Source organism: Manis javanica, chromosome 4 (genome assembly GCF_040802235.1).
Source record: "Manis javanica isolate MJ-LG chromosome 4, MJ_LKY, whole genome shotgun sequence".
NCBI lineage: Eukaryota > Metazoa > Chordata > Mammalia > Pholidota > Manidae > Manis > Manis javanica.
Window position 1 is genome coordinate 135,693,125 of NC_133159.1, and position 20,849 is coordinate 135,713,973.

The following is a 20,849-nucleotide window of genomic DNA, read 5'->3' on the forward strand; positions in this document are numbered from 1 at the left end:
GACAACACAAAGAAATAAAGGGCATCCAGATTGGTAAGGAAGAAAAACGGCCACTGTTTGCAGATGACATAATATTGTATATAAAAAACCCTAAAGAATCCACTTCAAAACTACTAGATCTAATACCTGAAATCAACAAAGTTGCAGGATACAAAATTAATACACAGAAATTTGTTGCATTCCTATACACTAATGATGAACTAGCAGAACGAGAAATCAGGACAATTCTATTCACAATTGCATCAAAAAGAATAAAATACCTAGGAAGACACCTAACCAAGGAAGTGAAAGACCTATACCCTGAAAACTACAAGACACTCTTGAGAAAAGAAGATACCAGTAAATGGAAACACATCCCATGTTCATGGATAGGAAGATTTAATATTGTTAAAATGGCCATCCTGCCTAAAGTGATCTACAGATTCAATGCAATTCCTATCAAAATACCAACTGCATTCTTCAATGAACTAGAGCAAATAGTTCTAAAATTTGTATGGAACCACAAAAGACCCTGAATAGCCAAAGCAATCCTGAGAAGGAGGAATAAATGTGGGAGGATTACACTCCCCAACTTCAAGCTCTACTACAAAGTCACGGTAATCAAGACAATTTGGTACTCGTACAAGAACAGACCCATAGACCAATGGAACAGACTAGAGAGCCCTGATATAAACCCAACCATATATGGTCAATTAATATATGATAAAAGAAGTCATGGACATACAATGGGGAAATAACAGCCTCTTCAACAACTGGTGTTGGCAAAACTGGACAGCTACATTCAAGAGAATGAAACTGGATTATTGTCTAACCACATACACAAAAGTAAACTTGAAATGGATCAAAGACCTGAATGTAAGTCATGAAATTCTTAGAAGACAACATAGGCAAACATCTCTTGAATATAAACATGAGCAACTTCTTCCTGAATGCATCTCCTTGGGCAAGGGAAGCAAAAGAAAAAATGAACACATGGGACTATATCAAACTAAAAAGCTTCTGTTCAGCAAAGGACACCATCAACAGAACAAAAAGGCATCCTACAGTATGGGAGAATATATTCATAAATGACATATCCGATAAGGGGTTAACATCTAAAATATATAAAGAACTCACATTCCTCAACACTCAAAAAGCAAATAACCCAATTAAAAAATGGGTGGAGGATATGAAGAGACAATTCTCCAAAGAAGAAATTGAGATGGCCAACAGACACATGAAAAGATGCTCCACATCACTAATCATCAGGGAAATGCAAATTAAAACTACAGTGAGATATCACCTCATACAAGTAAGGATGGCCAGCATCGAAAAGACTAAGAACAACAAATGCTGGTGAGGATGTGCAGAAAGGGTAACCATCCTATACTGCTGGTGGAAATGTAAGCTAGTTCAACCACTGTGGAAAGCAATATGGAGATTCCTCAAAAAACTAAAAATAGAAATACCATTTGACTGGGGAATCCCACTTCTTGGAATTTACCCAAAGAATACAACTATTCAGATTCAAAAAGATATACGCACCCCTATGTTTATTGCAGCACTATTTCCAATACCCAAGATTTCGAAGCAACTTAAGTGTCCATCAGTAGATGAATGGATAAAGAAGAGGGGGTACATATACACAATGGAATACTATTTAGCCATAAGAAACAAATTCTACCATTTGCAACAACATGGATGGAGCTGGAGGATATGCTCAGTGAAATAAGCCAGGCGGAGAAAGACAAGTGCCACATGATTTCCTCATTTGTGGAGTATAACAACGAAGCAAAACTAAAGGAACAAAATAGCAGCAGACTCACAGACTCCAAGAAGGGACTAGCGGTTACCAAAGGGGAGGAGTGTAGGAGGGCCAGTGGGGAGGGAGGGAGAAGGGGATCGAGGGGTATTATGACTGGCGTAAATGGTATGTGTGGGGGTCACGGGGAAGGCAGTACAGCATGGAGAAGACAAGTAGTGACTCTACAGCATCTTATTACACTGATGGACAGTTACTTCAATTGGGTTTGGGGGGGACTTGATAATATGGGTGAATGTAGTAACCACAATGTTTTTCATGTGAAATCTTCATAAGAGTGTATATCAGTGATACCTTAATAAGGAAAAGTAAAAAAGAGCCTAAGGTAGAAAGTGAAAACATCACTAAAGGTACATCCATGGGTCTAGTCTGGGTAGAAACTAAGTCAAATCAAAAGGACTAAAGGTCAGAGGAAACAAAAGAGGCTAAGGAACTAGAAGTCACTATGAGGGTGAAAAGCCAAACTATAAGAACAGGCACAGAATGTGATGGGGATATGTGCAAAACCTGATCACTTAATCTTTATTTTGATGATTTGGAGTGTATCTCATTATTCTCTTATTATTCCATATATATCTCTTTAAAAATGTGTGCCTAAAGAGAAGACAACTATCCTTTAAAGTGAAATAATAGGTGTCCTCCCTTGTTAGAAACTGGATAATCTCACAAGGTCTACTTTTAGAATGGCAGATTTACAATTAGAGAGCATAAAGTTGCAGTAATAATCTTCATTATCTATAATCAATAAAGGCATCGACTGAGTCAGTAAAAAGACCAAAAAAAAACAAGCCTCATTCCCAAACCCCAGCTTTTAACACGTTTTCTTAAGAACAGTTTCTAAACTACATTTTCACATAAGCACACACACAAATATAACATTTCTGATTGTAAAAATAATGTGTGTTCATTATAGGAAGTTTAGAAAATACAGAAATTTCTATCCGCTCTCCCTTGCTTTTGGTTACTGTAAGCTCTTAAATAGCTTAGACCAGAGGTTGGCTATTTCCATGAAGGATCAGATGGTAAAAATTTTAGGCTCTCTGGGCTCAAAAGCATCAGCTGTAACTAATCAACTATGCCCTCTGCATCTGCTGAGATGACTGTAGCATTTTTCTTCTTTTGTCTGTTCATATGGTGAATTACACTGACTTATTATCAAATGTTGAAAGAAGCAGCCTTAGAGATACATAGAAGGATGTGGTTGGGTGTCAGTAAAATTCTATTTACAAAATAAATAACATTTTGTAAATAAATTTTGGTGGGCTGGATTTGGCCCCAGAGTTGTAGTTTGTCAACCCCTGCCTTAGACTACTTACTAAGGTTATAACTTAAGAACTTGTCAAGTGATATAAACTAGCATGCTATTTTCTATTTATTATGTTTATTATGTCCCAGGTATTGTGCTAAAAACTGTAGATGAAGGCTACTCCCTTTCTCTGGGGGCAGCCATTTTCTTTTTCAGATAATAAAATCTCTTACGTGGGGAAAAACAAACAAACAAACAAACAAACAAACAAACAAAAAAACTGTAGATGAAAAGACATTCCCTGAGCTTAAAGGCTAATCGGTAAAGATAAGTAGTATATTCAAAAGTAAGGTGGAGAGCAGAGGAAAGAAGCAGTAAGGCTGCCTGAAAGGAATCATGGAAGGTTTAATTGAAAAGAAAGTACTTTACCTGAGTCTTGTAGGACTTTAAGGCTTTTTTTTTTAATGAAGTAATTAAATCTATAGCTTCAAGCACAAGCCTACCTTGGAATAGGAAAGTGCTATTTGTTGAAACACAGCATCATCTGGTGATTTACTATATGTGGCAAACCCTTGTTCATCATCATCAAATGGGTAATTCACCACCAAAGAACCTACAAGGGAAAAGAGGAAAATGTATCATATTATCTCTTTCAAGATGGATCATTAACATAAAGTAAGCTTTTCATAATACTGCCAGAAACAGGAAACCAACACAATTTTCCAAGGTTAATCTACTCAATAGAAATAATAAAGTTGCTGATTTCCTCAATGGAAAATCAGAGTGAGTAAGTGAAATATTAAATAGCTATGTGTGACACTTAAAAGCTGCCTTAACTGAAAAGATCTTTGGAATTTACCTGAATTTATGGGTGTAATTTACATATCAGAGCTGAAAACCAGAAGTATACAAGCTTAACTTAAACAATTTTATAGTATTTAGGATCAGAATAATGAACAAAATTTGGTAGTTTCAGTAAAATTCAGACATTTATAAAGTCATGGAATTTTAAAATGAAAACACCCTTTAAATCCAATTAATTCATCCTCATTTTGCAGATGTGGAGTCTAAAACAGGGAAGTTAAATGATTTGTGTAGCGACAGCAGAGCTAGCCCTGACCTATACTCAGAAAAAAATGCTAAAATTTCTCTTATGTTCATAGTAGAAATTAGTCAATTTGAGTTATATCAGATTTTCCATGCCCTGACGTAAAGGAAGTGATGCTTTAAAACATGTACAGGCTATCAAATCTCTTTATGCTCTGCATGGGGCATAAAGCAGTTAGGGTGCTTCTCAGGCAAGAGTCCTGAGCTACATATGCCTGGTGACTCCCCCACCATAGGATAAAATCCTTTATTTTCCTATTAGTCAAATTGTTTTCATTTGTTCATCCGTCCATTTATCTGCCTCTACTAAGCCATTCATTTTTGTCTTTTTTTATTATGCCATTCATGGGCATGGATGTGAAGGAACATATTCAATTTGAATTCAAGTGAAGTAATCTTGTGATGACAAATACCAGCAAACATTCATATATTAAAAAAAATTTCTTTAAGAAGCAAATATGAAGAACCATGTTCAGTCTATTCCCCAAAACAGTCTTACAAGAACAAACGTACTTCAATACCTCTTCTTATACAAATTTAATTTCTGAAAAAAAAATTTAATTTCACCCTGGATTTAAGGCCCACATCTAAAAACCTAACAGGAAGAAGTCAAAGTCAGTATCAACTTCTGCTAAATACTGTCTTTCAAATGGTTAATTTTCTAGGCCAAAAAAAAAAAGTCACAGAAGATTTATAATACTTCTAAGAAACAATTTATTAAAAAAAAATAACATGTCAAAACAAAAAGCATGAGCAACAAAAGGAAAAGTAGACAAATTTGACTTGATCAAAATTAAAAATTAAAAAATTAAAAAATTAAAACACAACCTATAGAATGGGAGAAAATATTTGCAAATCTGCAATCTGCTAAGGGTCTAGGACCCAGACTATAGAAAGAACTCTCACAACTCAAAACAAAGACAAACAGAAATAAACAATTAAAAGTGAGCAAAAGACTTGAACAGATTTTTCTCCAAAGAAGGTATCAATGGCCAAAAACCACACGAAAAGATGCTCAACATCATTAGCCATCAGGAAGTGCAAATCAAAACTACAATGAAATACCATTTTTTACTCACTAAAATGTCTATAATGAAAAAAAAAACAATAAATAACAAGTACTGGTGAGAATGTGTTAAAACTGAGACCCTCATACATTGCCAGTGGGAACGTAAAAATGGCTCAGCTATTGTGGAAAACAGTTCGGCAGTTCCTCAAAAAGTTAAATATGGAATTACCACATACAGTATTTCCATCAAAAAATAAAACATGGAATTACCTAAAAGAATTGAAAACAAGCTTAAATAGATATTGTATGCCAATGTTCATAGCAGTACTACACATAATTGTAAAAAGTGGGAATGATACAAATGTCCATGAGATAAAAATGGATAAACAAATTGCTGCATATACATACAATGTAATGATTCAGCCATTAAAGGAATTAGGTATTAATAGATGCTGCAATATGAACGAACCTTGAAAACATTATGCTAAGTGAAAGAAGACAGACACTAAAGGTCCCAGATTGTGTAATTTCACTCTATGAAATATTAAAAATAGGCAAGTCCACAGAGTCAGAACACAGATTGGTGGTTACCAGGGCTTGAGGGGAGAAGAGGTATAGGGAGCAACTGCTTAATGGGTATGGAGTTTCCTTTCAGGAAGAGTTAAATATTTGGAACTAGATAGAGATGGTGGTCGCACGACACTATGAATCCACTAAACAGCACTGAATTGTTCACTTTAACATGGTTAATTTGATGTTACATGAAATTTACCTCAATAAAAAAATTAGTATCAAAATGTACCAAAAAAGGAATATATTCCTTATATTCTTACTCCATATTCTTTCAAAATCTTTCTAAATTAAGTTGGCAGAAAAAAACAAACAGAAAAAACTACTTATAAATTTCTTTGCCAAGATTTCAAAACCCATTAAAGGTTTTAAGATGAGAAAACAAAATGTGTCATGGAAAGGAACAAGTGTTCGTGAACAAAGATGTATCCCTTAACATGCTAAGTCTACATGTAGACATATGTTGTCAGTTCTCTTGGGTAATGACACTTTCATTCTGATTTATACAACCCTAGGTTGGACACTGTGATGATTTTTAGTCTTGATCTCTCTTCCTAGTCAACTGATCAATTCTTGCTGAGTTACATGGAGCTTTATAAGTTCAGACACTGCATGAGAATGAGGTCATTGTGCTGTAGTTAAATATATAGCAAGAAAAAGATAAGACAACATCAAAATCTAAACTATTATAAAAGTTTATGAAACTTAAGGGAGAAATAGGACTAATCATTTGGATCTGTTAGTGTTTAATTTTAATGAATGACAAAGAGCATGTTACCAAATTCCCAGGGACAGGGATAAATATAAAACACTTGTGAGGGATAAATATAAAACACTTGAAGAACTAAGGGAGTGAGAGGGAGGGAGAGGGAGACAGAGAGGGAGAAGGAAGCAGAAGCAAGGGAAAGTGGACAGCTGGGAGAGGAGAGCAGAAAACAGCCAAGAAATTGGCTTAAAAAGTAAAGAGAAAAGACCTTTATTGTCTGCTATAAAAGCAATTATTGGATACTGGTTTTTAAAATAGCCTAAGATGATAAACAGATAAAATTCCACCAAGATTTCAAGTGCTCTCAACAAGAATTAATTACTGAACATTAAGTTGCTATTACCTCCATGCAGATTTGCCGACAGTACAAATGGGTAGGCCTTCATCCAGCTCATTACAGCAATAGTTTCTGGTTGGGTAGGATCTGTAATCTGAAAGAACTGGTCTGGGAAATTTCGGTTCAGGTCAAAGTTGTTGCTGTTATTTCTGCCAATTACACTTATTGAATCTCCTGTATGATAAAGATTAAAATTTAAGCCATGTTTCACATATACTAAATCCAACACATACTACTTTAACTATTTTGACTCAAAGGTATTCTGTATAAGGTGGCCCATGTAAGCGAGTTGCTCTGCCTGCCCTTCCTATGTTGCCCTAGGAGAAATGGGGCTAGCTCAGAGGGAACTGAGGAATGGGAAGTCAGTAATTTAGCAGGTTTAGAATATATATGGGGAGTAGAAGTGGGAGTCAAAATAGAATCACTGGCTTCAAAAGATTTGTTTTGCATTTTCATTTATGAGATTAGGTTCCCAATACAATAATTTAACAAGAATTACTATTAAAATGGGATAATTTATAAAAATCTCTTATTATTTTTAGTAAATTTGAGCTATTACCAAAGGCGAGAACTTCATTAAATATAAACTACATAATCATTGAATGAACTAGCCTATCTTACAAGAATACAGAAGCTAGAGTCAATTGTAAATTACAAGAATAAAACAAGAAGAATTTCCAAGCAAACAACCAGTTCAAATTCTCTATGACCCCCAAATAATCGTGTCATATCACAGTCAAAAAGGTTAGGCATTAAAGACAGCTATTCTTTACCTTCCTGGGCCTTTTCATATCCATCAGGATTCATGGAAGGCATAAGGTGAATTCTAGTGCTACAAACCAAATCTGTGACTTCAGGGTCTGTTCCAAAGTTCTTACAAAGGTATTCAATGAGGTTCAATAGCAGTTCTCTTCCAACCACTTCATTTCCATGCATATTTCCAATATACTTAAATTCTGGTTCACCTGAAAACAAAATAATTACATGGAAGACTTTCATTCCTTTTCATTTCTTGTGGACTCTATTTTTTACCCAGTGTGTGCAAAGACCCTGAATCAAAAATTTAAGAAAAGACATATTTTAACAAAAGAAGCATCTTATAAAGCAGCTTCCTTAATAACATATAAGTCTGAACAGGCTCAAAAATATATATACATATATATATATATATTCACATACATATGCCATATAATATGAAAATAAAAATAGTATTAACAGAAAGAATTTGATCTATGCAGTGTATTAAATACTGTGCCTAATATGGATTATCAGACGGATTTTCTTCTTTTCTGGCAAAAGATTGGTTATATTTTCTTTGTTCCAGTGATACATACTATGAGTGACCTTTCTAGGTAAAACTTTGCAATATAGCACATAGCTCTGAGAGGTACTACTGGAATTATGCATAAGGCCACACCAAATTACCTGGTTCATGAACACCTGGATTATCAGATATCTCCATTACATAAAGTTCTCTTGACTCTACAGATTTTCCTAACGAATAAAGCCGGGTGATGTTAGGATATTCGTTGGCAAACCTTCTCAAGAAGATTTCCATATCAGGGAAATGGTGGTGGTGAAAGTCCTTTGGCTGAATTGGCTGGTGGAAGGATTGTGTTCCAGGAAGATTATTAAGTATAGCAACTGTGCTCGCCGTTACTACAACCTCAGTTGTGTGAGGGATTACTGAAGTCACAGTTGGCCGAAGGGAAAAATTCACCTTTGTGGCTGGTCCTTCTTTCACTATTACATTATTAACAGTCAGTGGCATATACCTGAAAAAGAAAATTTGAAAAAGCAGATGGCTTGGAGTTACATGAAAACACACAATGCTTTAACATTACAAAAGCACAATAGCCTTTTCATACTCTTGTATTTAGTGGTCTATCAAAACTCAAGCCAAATAAAGATAAACTCCAGATATTTAAGGTAAACTCAAGACTTTTGGGATATTATCCCTTAGAGAATCCGAGGGTTAAGTTTTAAAGAACTATTTCTCTAACGACCTTCTCAAGTTCCACACATTAGAATGCTTACAAAAAATTGCATCAAACTGATATTCTATCTACTTTCTCAAATAGGAAAGTTCAAAATTAAGTTAAAGGTTATCAATTAAATTCTTAGCAGAGTGAGCTTCCAGAAAGGTTTCCAGGGGTAGGGAGAAACTATTCAGTTCATGTATTAGAAAACTAATGGTAAGACAGCTCTTCAAAATGTCTTTCGTAGAGCTCTGAGTTTCTTCTACTCTGGTATTCAATAAGCCTAGAGGCAATGCTTTACATAGCTGACCATCTTTCCAAGTTTTTAAAACGGTCCTTCCTCCTTATTTTACAATTATGCTTCATATCCACTTGTACACTACTATGTGACAGTCTTTTCTCATTATACAAGGAGGAAAAAAATCAGAAAACAAAGTTTGAAAAGAAAAGCTAGATACAGTAAATAACATCAACTAGACTATATTTCTATCTTAAATATAAACAGAGGCTTGTTACTTTAAGGGTCTAGTTTAAATTTTTACCCAGTTAAAACTGCTGTAATGTTATAAGTTCCAGGAACAAGTAATCTGTGGAAATCACCAAATCTGCCTGTTGTGATATTATGATTAATACCAGCCACTGAAATGGTTGCATTCTCTAAGCCAGATCCTGTCACCAAATCTGTAACAAATCCTTTAACTCCAATGTGGACCTAAAAAAACAAGAATCAAAGTTGACTGTTCAGAGACAGTTTGGAAGGCAAGAGATCATAATCCCTCTGCACTGATACTAAAATTTCTAAAAACTAAGGTTACTCCTCTATCTCCCTGAAACATTTTTCAATCCCAGTTACATAAAATATAGACAAAAATATTCAATCCTCAAACTTAAGTCATATATGTCTGAAATCTAGACTACTAATGTGTTCTTGAAATTCCCTCTTCTCACAGCCAAACTTCTCATTTTCTCAACAAGGTAGAAGTAATAATTTCTGGTATATCCAACAGCATATTAGCTAGCTTGTCTGCTGCTTAAACTTGTGTACATGGTTCATATAATGGTAAAGACTCTACAGCAAATATGATCATATGACATTGTAAGAACCTGTTATTACATATTTGGCTAATTATTTCAGTTTGTAGAAGTAGCAAAGACAATCACAGGAAGCCCTCCGGAGGAAAAGAGCTGAGGGAGAGGGCAAGAAAGGCCCAGCTAGAATATATTCCTAAAGATTCTAATATAATAATTTCTAAAGATAATCTCCAATCTTAAATAATAAAAACAGATAAAGGGTATTTAGTATAGACTGTCATTCACATACAACCGAATTTCTCCCTTATTTAATCCATTATTTCCATACCCCAACCTTCCAGCCAGTACTTTTACCTTTTCAATCAATGTGATCAAAGACTCACGATTGTTCTCCCATTCTTGTCGAAGCTGTGAAGCAGGTGGGTACTTGCAACAAGACAGTTCTAATGTGATCTCAAAGCAGTTGGCCCATACATAATTGTAATCTTGCATACCACCTGCAACATGAAGGAAAAGATTTGTTTACTCTCAGAATTCTACTCTCAAAAAGACCAAAGAAATGAAATCAGCCATCTCTACATGTATAAATTTCTTCATTAGATTGTTTGAAATTGGAGAAGGCTCTTGAATTACACTGGAGACTAAGAAGGAATATATATGTTGAAAAGAAATATATATAAAGGAAACATATTTGATTGATAGGATGAACAGTTATGACAAACATGAATACATCAGTTAATAACAATAGCAACAATGATAACAGATCTAAACATTGAGTGTTTACTATATATGCCAGACCAGTTTTATAAGCTTTATGTGCATTAACATTTAATCTTTACAAAAACTGTATGAGGTAGGTATTACTATTTCAGTCACTTTGCAGATGTGAGAAGTAAGGCACAGAGAGGTTAAGATTTTTGACAGAAGGATTTTTGAAAGGTAGACATGATCTTGGAGTTGTGAAGGATATTCGTGCCAAAGCATTAAGTGCCTACTCTTTGAACTGTACTCCCTTTATCAAGAAGGTGGCAAAAGAGAAAAAATGAAAGGCTATATCTAGGTGGCACAGCTACAGAACTCAGTGTGTGGGGGGGAATAAAAGACACAACAACCCTTACAAAATATGTTTAATGGAAGAAGGAAGTAAAAAAAGGAATAAGCATTCATAGTCAACCACCTTCACCACTTCTACACCTATACAAGCCCACACACTCATTCTATAGAAAGCCTATTACCTTATCATTTCTGCCATTGATTTTTTTTATTGACTTAATTTTTTTAGGGCAACTTTCATTTCACAGAAAAATTGGGCAAAAGGTACAGAGATTTCAGGTGGCCCTATCCCCATATATGCATAGCCTCCCCCATTATGAACACCCCCACCAGAGTGCATTTATTACAACTGATGAACTACATTGACAAAATTATTACCACCTGAAGTCCACAGTTTACATTAGGGTTCACTCTTGGTGTTGTACATTCTATAGGCTTTAACAAATGTATAATGACATGTTTCTGCCATTATAGTAGCAAAAAGAATAGTTTCACTGCCCTAAAAATCCTCTTGTGCTCCACCTATTCATGCCTTCCTCCTCCCTAAACCCTGGCAAACATGGATATTTTTACTATTTCCATATGGTTTGCCTTTTCCACAAAGTCATATAGTTGGAATCATACGGTATGTAGTCTTTTCAGATTCACTTCTTTCATTGAGTAATAGGTATTTAAGGTTCTTACATGTCTTTTCATGTCTTGGTAGTGTACTTCTTTTTAGTGCTGAATAATATGACACTGTCTGAATGTACCACAGTTTATTTTATACATTCACCTACTGAAGGACACCTTGGTTGCTTCCAAAGTTTGGCAGTTATGAATAAAGTTGCTATAAACATCTGGGTGCAGGCTTTTGTATAGACACAAATTTTCAACTCCTCTGGGCAAATATGAAGGAATGCAATTGCTGGATCATACGGTAAGAGTATGTTTAGTTTTGTGAGAAAACACCAAACTGTCTTCCAGAGTAGCTTTACCATTTTGCATTCCCACCAACAATGAATGAAAGTTCCTGCTGCTCCACATCTACACCAGCATTTGCTGTTGTCACTGTCCCACATTGTGGCCATTCTAATATGTGTGTAGTGGTAACTTGTTTTAATTTACATTTCCCTGATGACATGTGAAGTAGAGCATCTTTTCATGTTTATTTGCCATCTGTATATCTTCTATGGTGAGGTGTCTGTTAAGGTCTTTGGCCCATTTTTTTTTGTATCATTAATCTACAATTACATGAGGAACATTATGTTTACTAGACTCCCCCCATCACCAACTTCCCCCTACATACCCCATTGCAGTCACAGTCCATCAGCATAGTAAGATGCTGTAGAATCACTACTTATCTTCTCTGTGTTGTACAGCCCTCCCCATGCTCCCACATTGTACATGCTAATCGTAATGCCCCCTTTCTTTCACCCCACCCTTTATCCATCCCTTCCCACCCATCCTCCCCAGTTCCTTTCCCTTTAGTAACTGTTAGTCCATTCTTGGGTTCTGCGAGTCTGCAGCTGTTTTGCTCCTTCAGTTTTTTCTGTGTTCTTATACTCCACAGATGAGTGAAATCATTTGATACTTGTCTTTCTCCACCTGGCTTATTTCACTAAGCATAATACCATCTAGCTCCATACATGTTGTTGCAAATGGTAGGATTTGTTTTCTTCTTATGGCTGAATAATATTCCATTGTGTATATGTACCACATCTTCTTTACCATTCATCTACTGATAGACACTTAGGTTGCTTCCATTTCTTGGCTATTGTAAACAGCGCTGGGATAAACACAGGAGTGCATATGTCTTTTTCAAACTGGGCTGCTGCATTCTTAGGGTAAATTCCTAGAAGTGGAATTCCTGGGTCAAATGGTATTTCTATTTTTAGTTTTTTTGAGGAACCTCCATACTGCTTTCCACAATAGTTGAACTAATTTACTTTCCCACCAGCAGTGTAGGAGGGTTCCCCTCTCTCCACAAGGTTGCCAACATTTGTTGTTGTTTGTCTTTTGGATGGTGGCAATTCTTACTGGTATGAGGTGATATCTCATTGTGGTTTTAATTTACATTTCTCTGATGACTAGTGATGTGGAGCATTTTTTCATGTGTCTGTTGGCCATCTGAATTTCTTCTTTGGAGAACTGTCTGTTCAGCTCCTCTGACCATTTTTTAATTGGATTATTTACTTTTTGTTTGTTGAGGTGCGTGAGCTCTTTATATATTTTGGATGTCAACGCTTTATTGGACCTGTCATTTATGAATATATTCTCCCATACTGCAGGATGCCTTTTTGTTCTATTGGTGGTGTCCTTTGTTGTACAGAAGCTTTTCAGCTTGATTTAGTCCCACTTGTTCATTTTTGCTTTTGTTCATTTTGCTCCTTGCCCAGGGAGATATGTTCATGAAGAAGTTGCTCATGTTTATGTTTAAGAAATTTTTGCCTATGTTTTTTTCTAAGAGTTTTATGGTTTCATGACTGATATTCAGGTCTTTGATCCATTTCAAATTGACTTTTGTGTATAGGGTTAGACAATGATCCAGTTTCATTCTCTTACATGCAGCTGTCCAGTTTTGCCAACACCCACTGTTGAAGAGACTGTCATTTCCCCATTGTATGTGCATGGCTCCTTTATCGTATATTAATTGGCCATATATGTTTGGGTTAATGTCTGGACTCTCTATTCTGTTCCACTGGTCTGTGGGTCTGTTCTTGTGTCAGTACCAAATTGTCTTAATTACTGTGGCTTTGTAGTAGGAGCTCGAAGTTGGGAAGCAAGGTCCCCCCTGCTTTATTCTTCCTTTTTAGGATTGCTTTGGCTATTCGGGATCTTTTGAGGTTCCATATGAATTTTAACACTACTTGTTCCAGTTCGTTGAAGAGTGCTGTTGGTATTTTGATAGGGATTGCATTGAATCTGTAGATTGCTTTAGGCAAGATGGCCATTTTGACAATATTAATTTTTCCTAGCCAAGACCATGGGATGAGATTCCATTTGTTAGTGTTCTCTTTAATTTCTCTTAAGAGTGTCTTATAGTTTTCAGGGTATAGGTCTTTCACTTCCTTGGTTAGGTTTATTCCTAGGTATTTTATTCTTTTTGATGAATTGTGAATGGAATTGTTTTCCTGATTTCTCTTTCTGCTAGTTCATTGTTAGTGTAAAGGAGTGCAACAGATTTCTGTGTATTAATTTTGTATCCTGCAACTTTGCTAAGTTCAGATGTTAATTCTAGTAGTTCTGGAGTGCAGTCTTCAGGGTTTTTTATGTACAATATCATATCATCTGCAAATAGTGAAATTTGACTTCTTCTTTACCAATCTGGATGCCTTGTATTTCTTTGTTTTATCTGACTGCCATGGCTAGGACCTCCAGTACTATGTTGAATAACAGTGGGGAGAGTGAGCATCCCTGTCTTGCTCCCGATCTTAGAGGAAAAGCTTTCAGCTTCTTGCTGTTAAGTATGATGTTGGCTGTGGGTTTGTCATATATGGCCTTTATTATGTTGAGGTACATACCCTGTATACCCATTTTGAGAGTTTTTATCATGAATGGATGTTGCATTTTGTCGAATGCTTTTTCGGCATCTATGGAGATGATCATGTAGGTTTTGTCTTTCTTTTTGTTGATGTGGTGGATGATGTTGATGGATTTTCGAATGTTGTACCATCCTTGCATCCCTGGGATGAATCCTGCTTGATCATGGTGTATGATCCTCTTGATGTATTTTTGAATTCGGTTTGCTAATATTTTGTTGAGTATTTTTGCATCTATGTTCATCAGGGATATTGGTCTATAATTTTCTTTTTTGGCGGGGTCTTTGCCTGGTTTTGCTATTAGGGAGATGGTGGCTTCATAGAATGAGTTTGGAAGTATTCCCTCCTCTTCTATTTTTTGAAAAACTTTTAAGGAAAATGGGTATTATGTCTTCTCTATATGTCTGATAAAATTCAGCAGTGAATCCATCTGGTCCGGGAGTTTTGTTCCTGAGTAGTTTTTTGATTACCAATTCAATTTCTTTGCTGGTAATTGGTTTGTTTAGATTTTCTGTTTCTTCCTTGGTCAATCTTGGAAGGTTGTATTTTTCTAGGAAGTTGTCCATTTCTTCTAGGTTTTCCAGCTTGTTAGCATATAGATTCTCATAGTATTCTTTAATAATTATTTGTAATTCTGTGGGGTCCGTCGTGATTTTTCTTTTCCCATTTCTGATTCCGTTGATGTGTGTAGATTCTCTTTTTCTCTTAATAAGTCTGGCTAGAGGCTTATCTATTTTGTTTATTTTCTCAAAGAACCAGCTCTTGGTTTCACTGATTTTTTTCTATTGTTTTATTCATCTGAATTTTATTTATTTCTTCTCTGATCTTTATTATGTCCCTCCTTCTGCTGACTTTGGGCCTCACTTGTTCTTCTTTTTCCAGTTTCAATAACTGTGACTTTAGACTATTCATTTGGGATTGTTCTTCCTTCTTTAAATAGGCCTGGATTGCTACATACCTTTCCTCTTAGAACTGCCTTCGCTGTGTCCCACAGAAGTTGGGACGTTGTGCTATTGTTGTCATTTGTCTCCATATATTGCTTGATGTCTATTTTAATTTGGTCATTGATCCATTGATTATTTAGGAGCATGCTGTTAAGCCTCCATGTGTTTGTGAGCCTTTTTGCTTTCTTTGTACAATTTATTTCTAGTTTTATACCTTTGTGGTCTGAGAAGTTGGTTAGTAGAATTTCAATCTTTTTGAATTTACTGAGGCTCTTTTTGTGGCCTAGTATGTGGTCCATTCTGGAAAATGTTCCACGTGCACTTGAGAAGAATGTGTATCCTGCTGCTTTTGGGTGTAGAGTTCTGTCGATGTCTGTTAGGTCCATCTTTTCCAGTGTGTTGTTCAGTGCCTCTGTGTCCTTACTTATTTTCTGTCTGGTGGATCTGTCTTTTGGAGTGAGTGGTGTGTTGAGGTCTCCTAGAACAAATGTACTGCATTCTATTTCATCCTTTAATTCTGTTAGTATTTGTTTTACATATGTTGGTGCTCCTGTATTGGGTGCATATATATTTATAATGGTTATATCCTCTTGGACTGAGCCCTTTATCATTATGTGATGTCCTTCTTTATCTCTTGTTACTTTCTTTGTTTTGAAGCCTATTTTGTCTGATACAAGTATTGCAACACCTGCTTTTTTCTCCCTATTGTTTGCATGAAATATCTTTTTCCATCCCTTGACTTTTAGTCTGTGCATGTCTTTGGGTTTGAGGTGAGTCTCTTGTAAGAAGCATATAGATGGGTCTTGCTTTTTATCCATTCTATTACTCTGTGTCTTTTGATTGGTGCATTTAGTCCATTTACATTTAGGGTGATTATTGAAAGATATGTACTTATTGCCATTGCAGGCTTTAGATTCTCAGTTACCAAACATTCAAGGGTAGCTTCATTACTATCTAATCATCTAACCTAACTCACTTATTAAACTATTATAAACACAGTCTGATGATTCTTTATTCTCTCCCTTCTTATTCCTCCTCCTCCATTCTTTATATGTTAGGTGTTTTATTCTGTACTCTTTTGTGTTTCCTTTGACTGCTTTTGTGAATAGTTGTTTTTATTTTCTTCATTTAGTTAGTATTTGGTTGGTCTGCTTTCTTTGTTGTGATTTTATTTTCTCTGGTGTCATCTATTTAGCCTTAGGAGAGCTTCCTTCTAGAGCAGTCCCTTTAAAATATCCTGTAGAGGTGATTTGTGGGAGGCAAATTCCCTCAACTTTTGCTTGTCTGGGAATTGTTTAATCCCTCCTTCATATTTAAATGATAATCGTGCCGGATACAGTATTCTTGGTTCAAGGCCCTTCTGTTTCATTGCATTAAATATATCATGCCATTCTCTTCTGGCCTGTAAGGTTTCTGTTGAGAAGTCTGATGATAGCCTGATGGGTTTTCCTTTGTAGGTGACCTTTTTTCTCTCTTTGGCTGCCTTTAAAACTCTGTTGTCTTTGATCTTTGCCATTTTAATTATTATATGTCTTGGTGTTGTCCTCCTTGGGTCCCTTGTGTTGGGAGATCTGTGGGCTTCCATGGTCTGAGAGACTATTTTCTCCCCCAGTTTGGGGAAGTTTTCAGCAATTACTTCTTCAAAGACACTTTCTATCCCTTTTTCTCTCTTCTTCTGTTATCCCTATATGCGAATATTTTTCCATTTGAATTGGTCACACAGTTCTCTTAATATTCTTTCATTCCTGGAGATCCTTTTCTCTCTCTCTGCCTCAGCCTCTCTGTATTCCTCTTCTCTGATTTCTATTCCATTAATGGTCTCTTGCACCTCATCCAGTCTGCTCTTAAGTCCTTCCAGAGATTGTTTTATTTCTGTGTTCTCCCTCCTGACTTCATCCCTTAGCTCTGGCATACTTCTGTGCAGGTCCATCAGCATGGTTATGACTTTTATTTTGAATTCTTTTTCAGGAAGATTGGTTAAATCTATCTCCCCAGGCCGTCATTTGGGGTTTGTCTGGGTAATCCTGGACTGGACCAAATTCTTCTGCCTTGTCATGGCGATAGAGGTAGTTGTAGGCAGGTAGCACATGTGTCAGCTGAGAGAACAAAGTCCCTTCCTGCTTGCTGGTCGCCTTGCCCTTCTCTGCTGCCTGTGTTGGTTACCCGCATACCTGGAGCAGTGTCTGGGTTAATTCCCTGAGCTGCCACCATTGGGGCTGCCATCAGGGTAGCCCAGAGCCCTGCAGGAAGAGGCAGGGATGCCAGGTGTGCTCTCCTGTGAGAACAGCACCCCTCTGCGCCTTGCCCTGGCTTCCTCTGCCTGCGCTGGGCAGCTGTGCACTGGTGGTGGCCTCTGGGTCTGGCCCGGGTGGCTGCGTGCCAGGAGGAGGCTCTGGGCTATTGCTGTGTGCAGGGTCCCTCTCCGGCTGCTCTGCTGCTGTGGGCGGGGCCGTGCTGGCTGGGGGGAACGAATGGCAGGCTGCTTATCATCATGAGTGTCTTCAGAGCTGCGTTGCCACCCAGGGGGCTGGAGCGCCTGAAGTTCCTCAGAATTCCTAGCCTGCTGGGGTGAGTGTGCTGGTACGATTCCTTCCAGCTGTGAAGCCCCTGTCCCCTAAAGACTTTCAAAAAGCACTCACTTTTCTTTTGTCCCAGGGGAGCTGGCTGCAGGGACCCACTCACAGATTTTACTTTTCCGTTTCCCTAATATCCAGCACACCGTGCAATGTGTGTCTGCGCTCCCAGTGCAGATTACTAGGGCTGGTTATTTAGCAGTCCTGTGCTTCCACTCCCTCCCCACTCCGACTCCTTTCCTCCCACCAGTGAGCTGGAGTTGGGGGAGCGCTCGGGTCCTGCCGGGCCATAGCTTGTATCTTACCCCCTTCATGAGATGCTGAGTTCCTGCAGATGTAGATGTAGCCTGGCCATTTTACTGTATCCTCTGGTCTCTCTTTTAGGAATAGTTGTATTTGTTCTATTTTCAAAAAATATATATGGTTTTGGGAGGAGATTTCCACTGCCCTTCTCATGCTGCCATATTGGCTCCTCCCCTCTTTGGCCCATTTTTAAGCTGGTTTGTTGTTTTCTTACTGCTGAGTTCTATTAGTTGGTTGTACATTTTGGGTTATATTCTTTTATCAGATGTAATTTCCTTCTTTTTGGGCTAAATAATTTTCCATTGTATGTATATGCCACATTTTCTTCATCTGTCAATGGATAGTTAGGTTGCTTCTTGGAAATTGTGAATAATGCTGCAGTGAATATGTGTGTGCAAATACCTTTTTGAGATCCTGTTTTCAATTCTTTCGTATACACACCAGGAAGTGGGACTGCTGAATCATTTGTAATTCTATTTCTAACCTTTCAAGGAAGCTCTATACTGTTTTCCACAGTGACTGTACCATTTTATATTCTCACAAACCATGCAAAGGGTTCCAAATTCTCCACATCCTCACCAACACTAGCTATTTTGTTTTCTGATAGTGGCCATCTTAAGGGCTGTAAGGTGATAACTCACTGTAGTCTTGATTTTGCTTTTCCCTGATGATTAGTGATATTGAGCATCTTTTATTGGCTAACTGCATATCTTCTATGAAGAAATGTTTATTCAAGTCCTTTGCCTATTTATGAATGATTACTTGTTTTTTATTGAATTGTAGAAGTTCTTTATATATTCTGGATATTAACCCCTTATCAGATACATGGTTTACAAATATTTTCTATAGGCTGCCTTTTCACTCTGTTGACTGTATCCCTTGATGCACAGAACACTGGAGGGTTTTGAGAAGAGATGTGACATGATCTAAATTGTCTTTTTAAAAGGTCTTTCTGACTGCTGGGTGTAAAATGACTGTAGCAGGTCAAAAAGGGAAGCAAGGAGATGAATTAGAAGAGAATGACGGCTTGGACTAGGTTGGTGGTGGTGGATATGAAATGAACAGATTTGGATGTAGAAAGGCATTGTTTAAAAGGAATCAAGGATAACTTACAGATTTTTGGCTTGAGAAACTAGGGATATAGTGCCATTAAACTGAGATAATGAAGGAGAACCAGCCAAACAGATTCGACACACTGAAGGCTGTGTCTTTGGTCCTCTTCTCTTACCCATTCCCTTGGTGTTTCTGACAGCCCCTGGCTTAAGGTTTAAATATTATCTACAGACTGACAACTCTCAAATTTCTATCTCCAGTCTAGAGCTCTTTCTCACATTCTAAACTTACACACCCAATTGCTTATTCAGTCTCTTCTTAGATATTGTGAACTTAACATATCCTTATCTTCCCCAAACTCGCTCCTTCCACAGTCTGTCCCATTATGCTTAATGGCACTTCCATCCTTGTAGCTGCTGAGGCCAAAAGCCCCAGAGTCATATTCCACATCTATAGTATTAGGAAATCATGCTAGCTCTAACTTCAAAATATATTCAGAACCCAAAAATTTATTCTCAACTCTACTGCTACTGTGCAGGTACAGCCACCAGCCTTTGCCTGGATTTCCACAGTCACTCTTAACAGGTCTCCCTGTACCTGCCCTTGCCCTTCTGTATCTTTCAACAGAGATGCCAGAGTAATTCTGTTAAGATGTAAATCAGATGTTACTCTTCTGTACAATGGCTCCCTATTTCACTTAGATTAAAAGTCAGAGTGTTTACAGTGGCCTAAGGCCCTACATGACTTCTCACTTCTCCTTTTCCCTCTTTAACCTCCTTTCACGCTCTCCCTCCACTGGCCCTGTATCAGGTACATGGGCCTCCTTGCTGTTCACTGGTACACTAGGTACCTCCTGAGTTTGGGTCTTGGCTCTAGCTGTTCCCTTTGCCTGGTGTGGTCTTCCCCCAGATATCCCTACTTGACTAATCCCTCACCTCCAGCTCTTTGTTCTAATTTCAATTTGACAATGAGGCTCACTCTGACCTCCCCGCTTAAAGCTGCTGCCTACTTCTCCCCACCACTATCCTCAAGCCCATTCCACCAGCACTCACAATTCTTCTCACCCTTTCCTTTGTCTTTTTTTCTACAGTACTTAACAATTTACTTATTATCTTTGTTATTTACTGTTTGTTTCTTCCTGCTAGGTTATAAGCAACATGAGGGCAGAGATATTTGCTATACCCACTGATGGATATTCCAAGCATTAGAACAGTCCTTCATAAATATTTGTTGAAGGAATGAAAGTAAGTAGGTTGGACCAGTGGGAAATTAAAACTTGTTTTGAATGTATTAAGTTTGAGATGCCCAATTACTCTATATGTGGAGATGTCAAACAGACTTTGTCTTCCCAGAATATATGCAGGTTTATAACTACCACAGCCCAGTATCTTGGCCTTAACCTTTTTATTCTAAAAGGCAAGGTATTCATCTTTTGGTTTTCTCTTATCTTCCAGCATCTTGATACTCAACTTTGGGTCTGGCAGGAAACTGGTGAGATGTTGATTTTCATATCCCTACCAAGTCATATTAGTTATTAAGTAACATTAGTCTCCTT

At 37.2% G+C, this 20,849-nt stretch overlaps 1 protein-coding gene across 1 annotated transcript in view; it reads right to left on the reverse strand.

Annotated features, from left to right (window-relative positions):
* CPD (carboxypeptidase D) overlaps window positions 1–20,849 on the reverse strand; it is a 63,338-nt gene that overhangs the window by 20,532 nt on the left and 21,957 nt on the right. The window contains exons 3-8 of the mRNA XM_073235062.1: window positions 10,202–10,344; window positions 9,358–9,527; window positions 8,262–8,611; window positions 7,610–7,801; window positions 6,843–7,010; window positions 3,551–3,660 (exon numbers count right to left, since the gene is read on the reverse strand). Of these exons, the coding sequence (XP_073091163.1) occupies window positions 3,551–3,660; window positions 6,843–7,010; window positions 7,610–7,801; window positions 8,262–8,611; window positions 9,358–9,527; window positions 10,202–10,344 (1,133 nt within the window). The remainder of the gene's footprint in view (window positions 1–3,550; window positions 3,661–6,842; window positions 7,011–7,609; window positions 7,802–8,261; window positions 8,612–9,357; window positions 9,528–10,201; window positions 10,345–20,849) is intronic.